Source organism: Micropterus dolomieu, linkage group LG14 (assembly GCF_021292245.1).
Source record: "Micropterus dolomieu isolate WLL.071019.BEF.003 ecotype Adirondacks linkage group LG14, ASM2129224v1, whole genome shotgun sequence".
NCBI classification, from domain to species: Eukaryota; Metazoa; Chordata; class Actinopteri; order Centrarchiformes; family Centrarchidae; genus Micropterus; species Micropterus dolomieu.
The window spans coordinates 4,330,406-4,350,393 of NC_060163.1; the positions used below are offsets into that span (position 1 = coordinate 4,330,406).

A 19,988-nucleotide genomic window follows, 5' to 3' on the forward strand; every position below is an offset into this window, starting at 1 on the left:
CCTCCATCTACAGCAGCCATATCTGATCTGGCACTGGTGGCTGTTTCTTCAAAGCTTTGACAGGCGGTGCTGATGGAGGGAGATTCGGGCAACTTTTAAAGATCCGGTAATGATCACTTTTCTTTTCAATTATACAACAGCTCAGAAAGGATCATTTGTTTTCTTTGTATATTTGGCAAATAAATATCCATCCTTCTATCCATCGTCAACCGCTTATCCTATGTACAGGGTCGCGGAGGGCAAATAAATATATTTTAAGTAAAAGGTTTTAAGAATATGGGTTGGGGGTAGTGTCACACTACCCCCAACTCATATTCCCAAATCACACGAAAAGAACAAAATAACAATTTTTCTGATATAACAACCCTGACTTTGCCCACTGCTTCCTACCGAGGGTATAATAAAAGACTCTGTGATTGTCTAAAACAGCTGGTCACTGTAGTTTTAACAAACAGGAGGAAATTGTGTATCTGTTGGGGACTATTTTCAGCTGTGGATTGATACATATTCGTTGTGTATGTGATTGAATCAAATTAAATAGAGCTCTTATGGCATTGAGGAATGAGAGAAATCAGGCTTTGGATACACACACTCACACACACACACACACACACACACACACACACACACCACTTATTAATATCACACATTCATCATTGGTTTGGGTCTTAAATAATAAAAATAATGAATATAATCTTTAAGCCTTTCTCTTGAAATTAACATGACAAGTAAGACTTCACAGGTAATATAATCACAATGCTGTGTCCTGATTGGCCAACACTAGGTCACAAGTTGAAGCTGGGAACACACTACGTGATTTAGAGCTTGATTATAACCCTAATTCGGCCACGGTAATCTTCAAGATTTTGGCAAGTGTGCACTTCTTTACAATGGACAGGGCAGGTTATCATGGGCAGTTGGCACGTAGCAGCTTTAATTAGTGTGTTCTGCCCTCTTGACCTGCTGAGGGCTGGCTTTCCAGTTCAAATACTGCAAAATGACCTTACTGCAAAGATATTTAGTAACTCTTCAAGGCGAGCACATACACAGACCATGCCCAACTCAGTAATGATTTGAAATCGAACAGGGTGGTGGTAATCAGGCCGGGATAGTTTCATGGAATATATATGTACTGGCAATATAAATGTGGGCAACTAAAAAGCGCTCATTTATTTCATTTGAGCAGCAAAACATGTTTGATTGTGCTCTTGTTAAAGCCTCAGCTCAAAATTACATTTCAATTAATACCCAAGTGAATTTTCATTAAATAAGGAAGAACTTAAAGCTGCATTTATTGATGTTTTTGGCCACTTGAGGGCAGTGGAGTAAACTAATAACACAACATTGTCATATTATTATCACACATAATGTTGTTTTGAGGACAATGTTGGCAAACAGTTGCCTATTTACACATCCAGCAGGCACAAAGCAATGTTAGCATTGATTTGGTGTTGTGTTTGTTAGCTGCTAAATGCTCCACTTTGTTCATCAGCTGGTCCATAACTATGTCTGGGCAGGTAGTGCACAGTGGGTTTATCAGAGCTATTTTGCTGAAACAGCCTGCAGCTGCTGGAAACAAGGCTGGTGAGAGTTTTCCAGCCAGAAAACGCCAAACAATGAGCTTAAAAAGGGTCAAATGCTATCGAGCTTAGGGGAACTGCAGAGTTAGATGGAGGGTTCATCACTACAAATTTGCCCTTTCACATTGGAGATATGCATTTGATCAGTATGTTAGTATGAAAGCTGTTTTAGTGCACTTTTAAAGAAATAGCAACAACCTTGATGTCACATTTTCTGCATCTTAGTAACGATGATACAGAATTAGCCTGACAATTTTCCCAAATCTGTGCAAATTATACAGCTCCCAGTGTAGAACTCTTTCTCATCCATGACTTATTGACACTGTATTACATTTTATTTTAACACCAATGTGCAAAAACACATTCTAATGAGCACAGGCGCACTACAAGACTTTGTCTATTTTCTTTTTATGTATATTTGTCTGAGAGTGAAAAGCTGCAAATGTCCATTAATTCTTACGCTTTTGCACTGTCTTTGCATTTTAACTTGCAACTGGAAAATTTAAACTCCAATACATTTAAATTAAACCACAAAAACACACATTTTAACAATGTCTACAATAAGCATGGTCACATGTTAACTGTGTGTAAATAAAGAAAAACTTTAATAGGCTTCCTTAAGATTTTTTCCCACAGGGCTATCTCTCCAGGTCTGATGACTCTCTCCCTCTCCTCTGATCTTTGCTATTGCTCCTTTGGCCCACATCATTCAGCCCCCTGCCAACCAGAAACACTCCCTAGAAACAATGTGCTGTATTCTCATCACGATGCACGCATTCCAAACCAAGGCGGGTATAACTGCGATTTAAGGTCCGCTCTCACCCTGCAGCTTCCACACCTCTCTGTAGCTGCTGATGTAAATACACTCTGGGTTTGTGCAATCAGTGCTCTCCAAGTGTCACCGAGAGCAGTTTTTCCACCATAAGCAATCCCTATCTGTGGTGATTTGGTCCTCTTATCTGGTTAAAGGTGTGTTAATTAGTGAAAGTCTTTATTTGGAAAGGCCTAAAATTAAAGATAGATGGGTTTCATTGGTGACTATGGATAGTGATGGCAAGAATAATAGAAGGCATTTTTAACAAGGACAGAGCTGTGTAGGAGTGTGCTGTACAGCTTTGGTTCATTTCAGTGCAGCAGTGTTGAAACACACTTCAGTGGTAATTTAGCCCTATCAGTTCTCCATAATCCCCCAGGTGCCATGGCTTGGCTACAGACCAATGTGAACGACTTTATCTGAAATAATGAGTGTATTAACCGAGACAGCACAGCCAATTACTCTTTTATTCCAGAAAACGATGCTTGTTTACAGGCATGTAGCTGCAACATGATAACACCCAGATGTGCAGGAGGTCGAGGAATAGTGAACGCAAATAAACATGCAGAGAGCGTTCTGCGGACAGAGGTCTGTGCAGCCATTTAATTTGGAGGTGTTAATGCCAATGACCAGGCTTGCTTTTTTGCTTGCTTGGAGGATTGGTGCAATTTACCGATACTTGGCTGAGTTCTGACGCCAGCACTGAAGTGATGTAAGACACGGAGGGAGGGAGAAAGCCGAGAAGGAGGAGAGAAGAAGCAGAGAGAGGAGAGAGAAAGAGAGAGAGAGAGAGAGAGAGAGAGAGAGAGAGGGGTTCAGAGCGCTGATTTTCTCCTCACTTTCGGAGACCCAGACAGAGAGCAACTCCCCAGCGGGTATCCTTACTGAGGTAGGCTGGCTTTTCACACTCCCACCTTTTGAATATACGAAGAACAATAAAATATATTGCCTTTATCTTTGAATTGTATTTGAAAACATTATCACAGACTGCCCCGTATCCATCTTCAGTTGAGTGCAGCTATGGCAGGGTGCTATTCTTCCCATAAAGAGAACATGTAGGCTACAATGCATTTGGAAGATAACAGTGCTGTGTGGGTGTCATGCTGCCAAGTTGAATGCGTCTGTGCAAACTGCAAGAATGAATGACTTCAAACTGGATTCAATTTGTTTCTGTCTAAAAAGTGTCCAGTTATTTGGACGTGTAGAAGCCTACTAATTAATTAGTGACGTGACTCTGACGTTGAGGATCATGCCTAATGAGCCTAATGAGCCCGTTTGGCTTATTTGTTTCTCCAGCCTAACTTTGACTTGAGCAGAACAGACTGGGTCTCCAGGACACAGCGACGCACCGCGGATCTGACGCGCCGCTTAGACGAGGGTGAGCGCGCAGAGACCGGGCACCCATCAGCATCCCTCTCGTGCAGGATATGGTGCTCTCCTGCCACCGCTCCCCGACGTGTTGCAATGGGCTTTAGTCTGTCCACTGAATAGTAATAGCCGAGAATGCCCTTGACAACAGTCTACACAGTTGTATTCAGCATGACGGCGGCACAGGAGACTGAGCGAGCAGGGGAAGACTCGGTGGCGAAACTTACACAAGACTAAACCCTCGCATGTTTAACCAGAGTTTAAGTGTCTTTGCCAAAACATAAGATTTGAAGAGTTCTTCACACTACCATGGGGATACGGCACCTTTTGCTGCTGCTAATATACCTGGACCCGCTGAGCGTGCTGTGCGCCGCTACAGGGGGCAAAAAACCCAAGCAGGCGCCGAGGAAGGCTCCCAAAGCCACTGCGATCCCCACGGGCGTCCCGCAGAAGACCCCGCAGCCGGCGCCCACCAGCAACCACGACACCTGCCTGGGCTACTACGACGTGAGCGGGCAGTATGACAAACTGTTCGAGTGCAACAACACGGACCACCGGTACTGCTGCGGGACGTGCTACCTGCGCTTCTGCTGCGAGTACAAGAAAGACCGGCTGGACCAGAAAGCCTGCAAGAACTACCAAACGCCGGTGTGGGTGCAGACGGCCGCCCCGTCCCCCATCCCGACCGGTGAAACGTACGATCCGAGCATGGATCAGACCAACACGGCTGTCTACATCACCTGTGGGATCATAGCCTTTATCATCGTGTTGGGAGTGTCGATCAAAGTTGCGTACGACAAAGCTACAGAGCCGCCTCAGGAAATGAATATACACAGGTGAGTGGGCAGAAGACTGTTTGAAATCACATATAATGTGAGAATGACTGTGTAGTTTGTTTCAAATGTTCTCCCCTTAGTAAGATAGAAAAAGAAAAACAGTCACATACTAAGAGCTCATCATTTGCATCGTTAGAATAGAATAGATTCTAGAATAGGACAGGACATAGGCCTGCCGTAAATCAGACAGACATATTGACTCCTTTGTCGACAGGGGTCAAAGGTCAAGACTCGTGTCACAATATTTATATCCTACTTTAGTGTTTTTTCCCCCTCTACCAGAAATAAGGAACTAAAAATCAGATGGGCATTGTGTTAAATTAATTAACAGATTGTTATATAAAGCCAAACTGATGGACATTTCACATCAGATTTAAAAGTGTAAGCTTAAACTAATTATAGAGGAGCTGAAAGACAGCTAATGAATTAACTAGTTAACTTAAGTGTTTTCATCTCTAATCACCTGTCAAGCCTACTTCCACCTGGTCAACCCATCCTGTCAGCCTCAGTTTTCTCGACCCACCATCCCTTTCCCTCCCCCTCATCCATTTACCTCCTTACCTCATACCCCTCCCTCTGTCCATCCCTATTCACATCCATTCACCCTCTCTTCCCTCCTTTCATCTCCTCTCATTCAATCCCGTGCATGCCCATTCCAGGTACTGTGTAATTGGCTCGGGTGACTCAACTCCAGAGACGGATCCCCCGCGCTGAGTCGCCTCCTCCGTGGCCTTCAATATATCCGTCCCAGAAAAGCCTAAACAGTCAACTCCCTCCCCCTTGTTCATTCTCTTCCTCACGCTCATTCATCCATCCTCAACATCCAATATTTCTCCATTTCATTAAACCTTAAAATATCACACTGTTGTGGCTTGGTCCTTGGCAACCAAGTCAAAGCGACCAGCAGTCAGACATCATTCTTCACAACCTACCTCCAATCCAACCCCCCCTCCACACACACACACACACACACACACACACACACACACACACACACATTAGCACATGGCTGTCTGGTGTGTTCAGATGGGGATTTGACAAGAATGTTTAGCAGAGATGGGATACCATGGCCTAATCATCTCACTTCCTCATTTGGCTCCTGCTTCCTCCCGGGGCTTCACCATATGAGAGTTATCATACATGAGTGGACCACATGTTGTAGACTGTACCCACATCACTGAACAAATGCTGACACACTTTATTTCCTCAAGATTGAATAGCTTTTCTTATTGGATGCATTATTCAACACTTGAGTAACCTTAAGACTGTGAATAATGGATAGTGTTAACGTTGGGGCTGTTCAAGGTCGTGTGACATGCATGCACCGCTGCACATTCAATAAGTAACGGGAAGAGGTGTGTGTGTGGGGGGGGGGAAAATATTCATTTAAAAGCAAAGGTTACGTTGGTGATACATTTGTCGTGTAAAAGCTTTGAGCTTCTGCATTGCTGCAAAAGTAATTTGATTTCCTTTTTCAAATGCGATGCCAGAAAAGCAAACAAACAGTTTCTGAACTTTCTTTCATCGTGATTGCTTCTCCCTCTCTTCCACTCTCCCCCCTCGAGGGCTCCATCCTTCCATATGCACCTGGTGCGGTCTGAAAAACATTCAAATTCAACCCAATTAGACGAGATACTCATGCATCCAATGTTTCTCTTGCAAATGAACATTCGTCATGTTCCCAGACGTTAAAAAAAAATAAAATAAAGACGAAACAGAGCAGCCCTGAATTACCCGTCTTACCACTGTCTTAACAATTAGCAGCCATTTGTGTAGAAAACAGACGCGCTATTACTTCATTTTTAACTCAGTTCAGCTGCACTGAGAGAGGAAAAGTGTACAAGAAGAGAAGCATCTTTTTGCTGCAGCATTAACGGTAGTTCTTGTTGCTTTTTTTTCCAGGGCCCTTGCAGACATCCTGAGGCAGCAGGGGCCCATCCCCATATCACAATATGACTGTGAGAATTTTGCAGCGATGAACGGCTCACCCAAAGACAACACACCAGTCAGAACCTCATCCAAGAACCACTACACCCCTGTTCACACCTCCAAATCCAACCACGGTAAGAGCTCTCCTCTCTCTCCACTCAATACTCAAAGCTTCACAAGCATCCACTAGATTGTGTGTCATGACTTTTATATAGCTTGAAGGCAGATTTCAGGTAGCCCATCACTCTCAGGGCGTCTGTGTAAAGCATTTGCGTTATATTCATTATTTCCGTGGAAAAATCTGTGTGCCCCTCCAAAGAGCACCCACTGTGCTCACCCTTTCAGCAGTGTAATCTCCAATGTTAACATCCAGTAATCATCCGATTTGAGCAAGAGAGTGCGAGGGAGAGGGTGACAGCGAAAAAGAGGGGCCTGCTAGTGGAGATAATTACACGCTGGCAAGGTAGCGCGGCCCTGCAGTCTCTGACAGGCTGGAAGTGATGACCTCTCAGTCACTCAGTGGGTGAATCACACGCAGCACACACGGCGTGATTTAGCCCCACGATTCAGAGAACAGACAGGGAGCATAAATCGGTTATACGGGCAAAAGCTCTGCAGGAAAAACAGGAGTCCAGGGGAAGCCAGCCAACGCCGGCAGGTTCTTCGGCAAAGCAGGCGTTATCAGATCAAGACAGGCAAAGACACTCAGGGAGCGGGGCACAGATGGGAAATAATGACATATTAGAAACACAAAGGAGTCGCTGAGGTGGAAAGAAAAAAGAAAGACGTGGAGCCTCGGTGTGCAGGATAAGTAAAGAAATATTAGTCGATGTTGAGGTTTTTTTGACATTGGAATACTTCACACATTAGGTGTTGATTTTGCAGCCCTTAAAAATGATATGTGTGTAGTTAGTCAGCTACCTGACTTTTAGTGACTCCTTACCAAACCCTGGTTCCCTGCAAACCCCAGATACCTTCTCGTTGACTGGGGAGACATATCTCCGGGCTCTTAGAAGGCCTCTACTGATTATGACAGAACTGTAGCTGCATATCTGAAGTTCTGAAAGCCAAACATCACAGCACCTGATCCAATACATGTAGTTGTTACCGGTTGATTTGAGCTACAGGGCAGCACAATTTGTTTTGTCTCTAAATAATAGATTGTGCGTACTTCCAGCTTTATTTGGGTTTACCGACTCTTGTGCATGTCATATAAACATGGCCTCTTTCTGCCACATCGCCATCTATCAAATCCTTACTGGGAACATTTTCTTGCAGCTCAGTGTTCATTGCGAGCAGTCTGCGTTCATTCACTTACTCTCCCCCGCTCAGTCGCAGCATCAGCCTATCACTAATGGTCACTAGCCGGCCATGCAGGGGCACGGCTGATACGTAGCTGCACGTGGCAGGCTGCCTTCAGTACGACCTTGCATGTATTTATACTCAGTAAAGGTCGGGCATCACTTTATCTGTCTATCTGACGCTCTGTTTGGCTGTGACTATTTTGCCTGCTTGCGCACAATCACTGCAACTCAGGCTGGCTCAGCTCAGTCTACCCGAGCCAAGCCCCCCCTCATAAGGGACCACAGCAGTCCTGACGGGGTTGGACATGAAAGGCAGTGACAGCCCGGGTGAAAGCGTGGTTAATGTGTGCATATAAATTGGGAGCTCCGCTTGATGCCCTAACAGGCTCCAAGGTGCTGTGGAGAGGGAGCCCTCTCGCTCTCACAGAAAATGCATATTCATGTGCGCCTAAATGGGCATTTGGCAGAGAGTGGGGAGGCAGGCCTCGGCTGGAGTCGTCGCTGCGAAGAATGGCACTTCATTTCCAGAGGCTTTTTGAGACGCTTTTAAATCAGGTGGAGAGGCCTCATAAAGCAAGTGGCTAAAGGGCCCACGAGGATCCTATCAACTTATGTCAAAAGTGGGAATAACTCCTTTGATCCTCAACATGAAATGATGCCCAGTTGCTCCCAGCAGTAATCACTTCCTTAGTGAAGTATATTTTTTCCCCATCCTTATAGTTTTGTTTAGGCTCAAATTCTAAAAATACGTGCTGATTTATTTTTTCACATTGCAGTCCTTGTGTGGCGACACGGTACCCTTGGTGCACTGCAAAACTTCTCTGCATTTTTAGAACAACATATTCCTTTTAAAAAAACAGGGCCTACAGCAAAAACAGTACAGACAGCACAATATGATACCAGCGCGTGTGCTACTATATTTATTCACATCCACTCTGCATTGTTGTGGGGCTCAGATCCTCTTTTAGGTCGGGGTGTAAACACAGAGCACCCCACAGCCACAACAAGGAGCAGACCTTGAAAGGGAGACGCAGATACCTTTACAGTAGTTCGCCTTTGGTTAAAGTAAACAATAACCGCTTCTCTGAGTAATGCAGATTGGCCCACAGCTCTCTTCACATGAAGTTGATTTATTTACCGCACACCACAGGCGAAGATTTGCCTCCGTTTTCGTTTTTTGAAAAGTGTTGCTTGGTTTCCTCTCTGACATTTTCTTAATGCACCGAATGATGAAATATAGTTTTCAGGTAGTGCAGAGAGTAGCTGTTTTGTCTGTCTCAGTTTACTCAACTGAAACCAAAGAAAAAACAATTACTCCTATGTAGCAGTTCTGCAGGGGGAAAAAAAGAATAGGCTAATTAGATTATGAGCTATGGGTCTATGGTTACTGCAGCAGAAAAATCAGAATAAGTTGAATGAGAAGAACGACTGTAGAGTGTATGCGTATGTGTATGAGGTTGAAAAGCCAGTATGTTTTGTGTTTGAGCTCCTGTATTTGAGCAGTCAGTTCATTTTGTCTGAGATGAGCAACCTCCCGAACCTAAAGGTCAGCTGCTGTGGACAATGATAGAAGGTCGTGATGATAGAATAACATTTCCAGCCATTTAGCAGCTTTGACATGACCTTCAGACATTTGTGTGTGTGTGTGTGTGCGTGCGCTCTCTGAGAGTTACCCAAACAAGGAATTTTGCCTAAATAACAAAACACTGATATAATTACTCTAATTATTCGCCAAAAGGCACTTTTATAATCACACTCAGTAAGCCCACCTGCCCCAACCACGCACGCACGCACGCACGCACGCACGCACGCACGAAAAACCTCCCTCTTCTGCCTGAAACCTCCCTCCAATTAATCCTTAAAGTGTGCAGCTATAACATCTCCTCTGTGACCTTGCTGGCCCCCCATTGGTCAGATAATCATCACCCACGTGTTAAAAACAACATTTCTATGCTGACTGCATCAACATGTTTAATAGAAGCTTCCTCCTGAGGGCACCTGTGTTAAACCTCAGCATCCGAGAGACCCCACCTAATTGTCTAATGCCCTACATCTCATTATTGCCCCTTATTATACAGCTGAACCTTTGCCCCCCTGAGTGTATGTGTGTGTGTGTGATTGTAAAGAGGTTTCAGGTGTGGAGGCAGGGATCCATCAGCATCTCTTTCCAGTAGCAGTACCAGTTAATTATGGACCAGTGTGGATCAGGACTTACTGCACTGCACCATTAGTTTTGTGAGAGGGCAGGGGCAGGGTTACGAGAAAGGGGGCATGTATTTGCCAAGATGGCCTTTATAAAGCTCCAGCGTGTATCTCTCCACTAAGAGAGCACGAGCGGAACATAAAGATATCAAGATATGCGATGCCGAGCTCCAGCTGAACAACTTTATCGAGATGATGTACACAGCTCCATGTCCACTCCAGCAGTTCGGCATCTGATAGCGTTATAATCAGTATACCATGTAAATTACCTCTGCCTGGCTGTGTTAAGGCTTAATCGACCTTGGAGGGGGATAACCTCCTCGATGAGAGAGCCACACAGAACCACATCCAGCTCAGTTCGTGATATAATTATCTTATTATTCACATTTTCCACTCTCGGAGGTAATTCAGAGGTGTAGGTGAAGAAGTCTGATTAAAAAAAGTATTACCATATGAATCCTTCACACGCGTCTGCTCCGGCGGCCGTTCATTTCCACGGCACGTCGTTGAGGTGAAAGTCACGATTTTATTTGTATCAAGGACGATAAATTCACAATGCGTAGCCTTCCCCCCTGCAGGCTGTACACGCTACCTCACCTTAATGAGCTGGGAATGGGTTCAAGGGTTGTCGCAGTGGGTCGTGGAGTGGCCTACCAATGACAAAGGTGACAAAGAGAGACAACAATAGCGTGTCTGTGTCACACACAGAATTGCTGGTATGATAGAAAGGGAAAATAACCTCAGCTCTACTCTATCTGCAGCCATGAAAGCAGCACAGGGAGAGGTGTGATTGAGTTCAAAGTGCATTGGTATGTGGGTGGTTGAAACATATTGCTTTTTTTTTTATGAGGATCATCACACTGCGTTTGCTTGTATGGTTCACTTTTCCACCATTTCCCATCTATCTGTGCCTGAGGGTCATTCTCCGTCTGTCATTTCATACCATGATAAAGACACAACTGGGGCCACTGAGAACATGATAGAAAAAAGCCTAAACACTATTTTCTTATCTTCAGCATGGGCCCTGGTGAACTTTATCATTTTATTTTAGCTTATATTGTAGCTGATCCCCCAGCCTTTGTGGCTTGTGACCACTTAAAGGTGAATTCTGGTGATTAGAGCTGAAATGATTAATTGAGAAAGTGATTAGTCAATTGACAATTTTTTGACAATTAGTTATGAGGATTTGATGCTACTAGACTAACTATCTTAAAGGTATTGAGGAATACTACTGCGTATGTGAAAAAGGATGTGTCTCCAGAGGGAGCTGTGTGAAATCTGAATTGCATCTGATTGCATCTGATAATTGAAAGTGATGTCGCCTGAGTCAGCATTGGTTGGAGCTGAAGACTGCAAGTTTGAAAATGAAAAGAATCTTTTGATGTGGAGTTAGAAAGAAGTGAGCTTACCAGACCTCTGTAGCCTGCTCCTCGTCTCTGCTGTACTGTAGGCTGGAGGCTACATTAGCCGCTGCTAGCATAGTCTCTGAATCTCTGATTTAGCTGTTGCATTGTGGGTAATGGGTAATTCATCATTCGATAAATCAAGAAAATAACCGTGAAAATAATTGTTAGTTGCAGCTGTACAAGTGACTTAGTGTTACACTTCCATAAAGTTGAAAAAGCAAGCCTGAAGTTGTGTAAAACCCTGCAAACCCTGCTTGGGCGGCTATTTGTCCTATTGTCCTTGTTACAACAAAGTAATTATTTTTTCAGAACTTGATCTGTGTCCATGCAACATTTTTATTATTCAAGTCTCGGTAGCTTGTGAAAGTTAGATCATAGAGATTTGGGAAGCTGAGGACCACACGCTCAGCTTGTCCTCCGTGTTTTATATAATTGAGGTGAAGTTGACAAATGTCAAGGGAATCAAGTCCATCTGGTTTTCTCCAAGCTGCTGCTCCAGCACGTCGGAGGACAATGAAGTTGAACCTATCTCCAGACCACTTCCCCATGTCGCATCGCACCACCTTGAGTCTTGAGGTGCCGCTGTCATTTTCAGGGTTCAATTGACAATGAATGTGACCCTGTTGCATCTCCAATGTTTGAGTCTGTATGTGTGATTGGGAGGTTAGTGACTAAAATGGCTCAAGCTAGCCATTAGAATATTTTAGAAGGTGATGATGATGTGTTAGTCATAGTTCCTGGGTTATTTGAGGGTGCGTTTTGGTTGTTTTGAAATGGACTGTAGACTAGAAATGTTAATTAGGATTTTAGAATCTTCTTTTTATTTTCATTTCTATTTAAATCACTTTTTTTTTTATCTATCTCATCTTTAACCCATTGTTATTGCTGCCTATCATGGCCTGGACCCTATGTAAAATGATCTGACGTTTAGCATAATGCAACATTCCCTGCCTGGTAAACGCTCATGTCTTTCAACCTCCACATTCCCAGCGTGTAACACATCATTTCTGTTTTTAGCCTTGACGAACAGGCTGAGATAACCCTGATGACATCACTATGGGTTGTTTTTACATTAATCTCGTGACTCCTTGGGAGGGTCTCATCCCCCAGACTGGGAACCACTGTTTTAGCTGTTGCTAATGTTCCTAATGATGGACTGATTAGAATACTAACACTGTGTGTATATGTCTGCCCTGCTGATTGTGTTTGTGTGTACGTGTGTGTGCATGCATCCCCTGTGTGTTTCCACAAAATGTGGATGTATGTGAACGGTTACATGTTCCTGTGTGGTGGCCCTGCATGCCTGCCTCCGTGTGGTTGTGTGTGTGTGAACAGGTCTCCACTATGGAAAGGAGAGTGTCCGGAGCAGTGGAGGGGCTGATGTTCACAACTTCATCTCCTCTGGCTTTGTGACGCTGGGTCGAGGCCATCCGAAAGGTAACGTACCTTTTCTTTCTTTCTTTTCTTCTCTTTTCTTACACAGGAGATTGGATTAACTCCACTTATCTATGAACACCGTTCTGTTTACCTGCTGAATCCTAAAGCGACCCGCGTAATGTTCCACTTACAACACTGGTGATCAACAACAATTCACCGAGGGAGGTGAAATGTTTCCAGATTCAATTTCCCTCTTAAAGCAATTCACGTGAACTTCTGCCTCCGCATTTTGCAATTAAATACAAGCAAACACACACTTACCCTTGCTGATGGGCGACAACTGGGTGGAGAAGGTGATTCCGAGCCCACACACACATCCACAACAGACACATATACATGCAGCCATTAGAGTTTTCCCAGGGGTAATACACTGATTAATATGCAGCCATGTTGGCTGAGCTCTTGTGATTTATTCCCATCTATGGCTCCATAAACTAGACCCTGTGTGTGTGTCTGAGTGTGTGTGTGTCTGTGTGTGTGTATGTTTGTCACCACACAGGGGTGGCGAGGCAAGCTCCTTTACCTGGTAGTGCCTTCGAATGCTTAAATGAATGTGTTTGTGCCAGAGCGGGATGTCTTGTAATGTTTCATGGTGGCTGACTGCTTTGGTAAAAATCTACATGATTTAATTGTAATTTGGTTCCACTGCTGCACATGTATTTTCACTCTTCCTCTTTGTTTTTAAAAACCTGCTGATTTCTTGCTCATCATCGTAATTACAGCAGCTGATGACCTGTCGTTGCTTTATTAATCCCAGTTCAGATTTATGCGTTGCTTAGCAGGCCTGTGTGGTTTTCCCAGCAGAAACTGCTCCTTTTACAAAGTATCATGGCTTTGTTTCCAAGTGCACAAAAAAAAACTGCAGGGGTACTGAAAGCTTCTCTCCACTTTCATTTTTAATGGCGACCCATCGTATTCATGTTTACAGGAATTAGCTGTTTTTCTCCTTGCTTTTTGCTTCATTTGTTTTCATCCCCAGAGGGGGTCCATTTCACAATGGTATTCATATGCAGCAAGATGAAAAAAACAAACTCTGCTGATATTATCTGTACCCCCGCCCCCCCTTACCCTGCATCTCTACCAGAGATGAGTGATGAGAAAAAATTAGGTTTTATGAATCCTGATTATTTTAAATAGATTTTTCCCTCTGTACAAATATCACAACAGCATCATTCCGGCACCTCCGGCTATATACTTGTAACAACAGCAGCGTGGGGTTTGGTTTAGCGTTCAGCAGCTGTGTAGTCAGATCTGTGTTTTCCTGCAGCAGGTAGCCTTTGATTCTCCTGCTGAAAAAACAAATGAAACGTGACAGATTGGGATCTTGGAAAGATCTGCTGACAAAAAAATAAATAAAAACAGAATATTGCAAAAAAAAAACAACAACAAGTATGTGAAGCACATATAAGAACCTCACTTCTTGAACAGTATTCTTCTTTGCAACATCTTTGTTTGACTGTCTTGTGCCCGGAGGCAGGTCTTACTGTGGATTGACTCCTTGAAATCAATGAAATATTGGTCTGAAGTTTGATTTGGGTATTGTTGCTGCTTGGTATTATCTCTAGCATTTCACTAGTGTACAATCACTTCAGGGTGGTGGAGGGAAACGAACAGTTTAACCAAGCCTCCCCCGCTCTCTCATGGCCTTTTTTACAAGCACTCTTGTTATCAACAAAAGCAGAAAGGCTTTAGTACATAATATATCACTTCTCTCCTTGACTGATTGAAAGATATAAATTGCTCCTAACTAAAGTATATTCTGTGTTTTTGACTACACACAGTCATTTCTCTCCAGTTTAATGATTCACAAATAGTCAGTAAATCACTTGATCCCTCACTTGACCCGGCATTGAATTTTTCCAAAATCTGTGGATGGATTTTATCATCCAGAGCGGTGAACCTGTGGGCCGATGTGAACTTGCAGTGATGAGATGGAGTCACATTGAGGTTAACAGCAAGTAAACAGTCGTGCTGAATTTAAATCACACCGAGCTTCATTATTTTTGAAGAGGTTTGCACAGCTTGGTTTGCTCTGGCTGACAGTAACAATGCTGAGAAAAAAAAAATAGAATGCAAACAGAGATTCACTGGTCAGTCAGTGAAAAAGTGAGCGTGGAAACAGATGTTGCCTTTTTAACCACGTCTCAGTTGTTTTTTTAGTAGATATGTTTTTGCCACACTGACAGAACAAGGTGTAGGAGTCATGAGGCAGTCCTCTGGCTTGGGTAAGCATGGCGTCTCTTACGTTGGTTAATTATACAGGCGGAAAGTGTGTTTGGTTGTTAATTACATGCCAAGTTGTGTGTGTGTGTGTGTGTGTGTGTTGAAGCACAGCCCTTGGGGAGGACATGTGAGGTCAGAGCAGCTGGATGCTTCACATCTGTGAGGCGGTGTAAAAAACAACCCTGTGCTGAACTAAATGAGATCTGCCATGAGTGCAGGGGTGGGAAACCAACATCCAGCCTCTCAGACTGCAGTTCAAGTTAGTTTGTTGTAATCTACCTTTTTTTGTGTACTAACGTGCCCCTCAGCTTGCCCTGTGTAATTCTACTTCAGTTAGTAGTGTCCTTGGTTTCCCAAAATGCCTTTTAGCAACCTCTAGTGAAGGGTCATGAACTTGTTATTGCCATCTCTAGGGTATACAGAGTTTTAATCGTGTTCTAATTTCATAACACGTGCTAATTCTAAACAAGTTTTGAAATTTGAAGTGGTGTGTTTGGAGTGAAAACTTTGGAAATAAAACCAACCTTTTATTGTGAAGCAGCTGTAGGAAATGCAATGTCCATCCATCGTCAACCGCTTATCCCGCGTACAGGGTCGCGGGGGGCTGCAGCTGACATCGGGCGAAAGGCGGGGTACACCCTGAACACCCTTGCAGGAAATGCAATGTACCTGTCACAAAGAATCAGAACCTGAATCAGAATCAGAAAGAGCTTTATTTCCAAGTAGTATTTTACACGTACGGGGAATTTGCTGTGGTGATAAGGTGCTACACGCAGACAAACATACAGTTGACATAAATAAATGTAGAAATATATAAATACGGAATTAACAGAGGCAAGTATTAAAGAAGAAAAATAATACTTAGAAAAATAATGCAACTATTTGCAGAGAAAGAACAACGTGGCAGATATTTACATGTGCATTATTCCGGGTTTGTGTTGTGCAGACATATTGCAATGGAAGAGAATATTGTGAACATACATATATAAACTGACAATATAAAAATAAACAACAACAAAAATTAACAATTAACAACAAATATGTGCAATGTGCCAGGTTTGTGCATGATATGAGATGAAATAATATTTACATTTGTATTATTTGAAAGTGGGAAGTGTCAGTGAGGGACCCGGGCCTTGTTAATGAGGCTAGCTGCAGATGGGAAGAAGCTGTTTTTGTGGCGAAAGGTTTTGGTCCTGATTGACCGCAGCCAGAGGGGAGAGTCTAAAACAGTTTGTGTCCGGGTTGGGAGGGGTCAGCTGCAATCTTTCCTGCTCGGCTCTGAGTCCTGGAGTGATGGAAGATTGCAGCCAATCACCTTCTCTGCAGAGCGAATGATACGCTGCAGCCTGCCCTTGTCCCTGGCAGTGGGAGCAGCGTACCAGATGGTGATGGAGGAGGTGAGGATGGAGGAGGTGATGGCGGTGTAGAAGTGCACCATCGTTGTCTTTGGCAGGCTGAGCTTCTTCAGCTGCCGCAGGAAGTACATCCTCTGCTGGGCCTTCTTTGTGAGGGAGGTGATGTTCAGCTCCCACTTGAGGTCCTGGGAGATGATGGTGCCCAGGAAGCGGAAGGAGTCCACAGTGGTGACTGTGGAGTCAGAGAGGATGATGGGGGAGGGTGGGGCTGTGCTCTTTCTAAAATCCACTGCCTCAGCGTTGAGCTCCTGACTGTTCTGGCTGCACCAGGTCACCAGATGGTCAATCTCCCACCTGTGGGTGGTGTCATCCACAAACTTCAGGAGTTTGACAGACTGGTGACTGGAGGTGCAGCTGGGGAGTCCAGGTGCTGGGGGATGTAGTGAAGGGCCATGTTTACTGCATCATCTACAGACCTGTTGGCTCTGTAGGCGAAATGCAGGGGGTCCAGGAGTGGGTCTGTGATGGATTTACGGTGGGACAACACAAGGCGTTCAGAAGACTTCATCACCACAGAGGTCAGAGCGACGGGTCTGTAGTCGTTTAATCCTGTTTAGATTAGTGAAGCTTTGTTGGCAGTGTGGGATGACATAAAGAAAGAGAAAGAACAAATGAGTTGGTACATGAAGAGCTGCGGGTCACCTTCTGCACCGACGTAGTGTCCCATGGAAAACCATTTGTGCCAGCACGGTTTGAATGGTCACGGTTGCTTGCAGCTTGATTTGCCATTTCAAGCTGCAAGGAACCTATTGAAAACAGCACAAGTATACGTGAGCAGTTATGCTTGAATTTTGAGTGTTGATCTTACAGTGCAATACCTACAGAACAGGAAGAGCTACACATATCTGCAAAACCTTAATGCAGCATCTCACGTCATCAGTATTTACTAAAGTAGTCCACTTATATAGCGTATCTGCAGTCTTGTCACCAGTGTGGTCCAAAGGACCAGAAAGATTTGTTATGCCCTATGGTCAAATTATCCCACAATGCAGCATAAATACAAAGAAAGGTACATTTACATCAGTGAAAGTGACATCAGTGAGTAAAATTGTTATGGATCTCTCTATCTCACACAATATATCGTCTCTCTATAGAAAAACTACTGTATACAGTGAGTACTTAATAGTGAATGACATGAGATACTGGCTGAAACAGATTTCAGATGTTGATAAGACAGACAGGAAGATGCTGAGTAAAAAGAACAAAGAAAGAAATCGTTCTATCTGAAAAAACTTTATGAGACTGCGATGACAATCTGTTACTATACTATATAACTATAACAATGAATTTATATTAGACAGTAAACTTTGTACTAATAAAATGGAGTTACAACACTTGCCTACAGATGTTGTTTTTCTTGTTGAGAAAAAAGTTTCACAATAATAATCTCGTCGCTGGATTGCGTGGTGGTCTTTTGAGGCCGGAGAAAGCTGTCGCGATGAAAAAACATTCTTCTCCAGCAGTAGCTGCTTGTTAAGTTCAGCTGTTCTAAAAGGCTCATGGACTTATCACATGTAAAATACATTGTGTCACATACAAAAACAATACATGTTTTTTCTCATATGGAAAACCATGTCAGGTGTTTAATATGTGACCAAAATAATATGAGAGAAGCCCATATGATTTTCAGACTTTAAAAAAACTCTTGAAGAAGGAGTCAACCACAGTAATGGCTGTAAATCAGCAGTCTCTGCTGTTGTAGCTTTCTGAATGAACTATCAGTTTGTGCTACACAGATACGGGTGGAGAACAAGACACAGCTGAAGTGAGAGAGCTTCCATTTCATTCACTTGCGCATGGTGTCTTTGTAGTCCACTTCACACCAGCTTACAGACCAATCACGTCCCCTCATATGGAGTAGAGTGGTGTGTGACATTTTTTTTTGTCCCATCTGTCAAACCACCAGCAGACAAGCCCTTTTGTGCAAGAACATTTCTCATTGCTCATTTCGCAGTTTCATGAATCCGGAACCTTCTGCTACTATATGGAGTCAGGTGTAGTGTGATTGTGGGTGGCCATCTGTTCCCTGCATGATCTCCCTTTGCTCAAAGTCCTGGTTTTGTCCTAACACTGAGTGCCAGACGTACTGGCTGCAGATGTGGTTTTTGATTTAGGATTTCAAAGTGAGGGGAAGATTTAATGGCACAAACACATGGGGTCATTTTGTTTGTAACTTTTCAAAATTCCCCCAAATTGTTTCACTCCTGCCTAGAGTTTTCCCAGAGTGACAATCTTTTAGTAATGCTAAACCTTATTTAGCATGCACAGCTGCTTACCTTGGTCCTGTCCCCTCAGCCATCTGTCCAGATCGATGCACCGCCTCACAGATTCCTTTGCTCCTGTGTGTTCTGTTGTCCTCTTGTCCAAAATTAGGAGGCAGCAAGGTTGAGGCTTCTGTCAAACTGAGCCAAACTAATGAGGATGCTCACTGATCTGTTGTGTGTGTGCTGCTGTCAGATGGGACTGCGCTGATACACTGCCTTGGGTGTAAAAACTGCAGAACTCAGTTTGAAGCTTCAGAGTCGCCAGTAATTGTATAAAAGTTCTCTGGAAACATAATCTCAGAAGATAGATAAGAGGGAGCCGGAGCAACTTTGCTTTCCCTTGTTTGCCGGCAGTGGTGATGCAACGCTACACCACATCATCGTTTCTAGTCTACGCAGACTGAAGCCCGATCGCGGGCTTATATTAATTGTTCTTGTCACAGAAGAACTGCGGTGTACTTTTCTATTCACTCACTGTCACCGACTAAAACCCTGCACTGTAAATCACTGTCACATTGTCATACAGATTTCCCTGTGCTGGAGTGTGTTTAAGAATACAAAAAGCTCAGTGTGCAGGCGCTTCGGACTGAGAATCCCTGCCATTGATGTAGCTAGATTACAACTCTAACACCTTGATTGATTGGAAAGTTCTGCCTCAGACGGGAGAGTGGATTGACAGCCAGCATGCAAATATGATAGTGTATTAAAAATGCAGCTTGCCAGCTGTTATTGGTTGAATGCGTCCATTTTAATTATTTTTCCATATGTCAGTCTTGTTGATATGAAACGCAGCCAAGCCACAGCATCCGGAGAAGTGATTACTTCAGACAAAGCCTCCATCCTTGACTTAGTGTGTGCCATACTTCATTACCTTGCTAAGCCCAACTTTTAATTCTGCCCTGTGGAGGAAGTCAAATTGGTTTTCATGGCAGTAGGCAATTATTGTTTTTAGGAATATGATGTGTCTGCAATGGTGGATATGGTGATGTAGCAGCAGAATTAGCGGGGGATGTTATCACAGAACTTTTATTTACAGCACAATTTCAGCATATTAACAAGCGCAAGAGCCACTAATTGGTTTGCTCCTGACGTAGCAAGTTGTACTGTACAACAGCGCAGTACTAAGAGACCATGGGGACTATCAACTGAAAAGACTTGAGGAAAGAAGGATCTAACAAAGCAAACAGCAATCATTTGGTTCTGCTGT

The 19,988-nt window shown here is 43.6% G+C and overlaps 1 protein-coding gene across 1 annotated transcript in view; it reads left to right on the forward strand.

Annotated features, from left to right (window-relative positions):
* The first annotated feature begins 3,216 nt into the window (after positions 1 to 3,216).
* LOC123982455 (protein shisa-6) overlaps positions 3,217 to 19,988 on the forward strand; it is a 65,154-nt gene continuing 48,382 nt past the window's right edge. The window contains exons 1-4 of the mRNA XM_046067975.1: positions 3,217 to 3,283; positions 3,691 to 4,598; positions 6,501 to 6,661; positions 12,775 to 12,876. Of these exons, the coding sequence (XP_045923931.1) occupies positions 4,072 to 4,598; positions 6,501 to 6,661; positions 12,775 to 12,876 (790 nt within the window). The 5' untranslated portion in view covers positions 3,217 to 3,283; positions 3,691 to 4,071. The remainder of the gene's footprint in view (positions 3,284 to 3,690; positions 4,599 to 6,500; positions 6,662 to 12,774; positions 12,877 to 19,988) is intronic.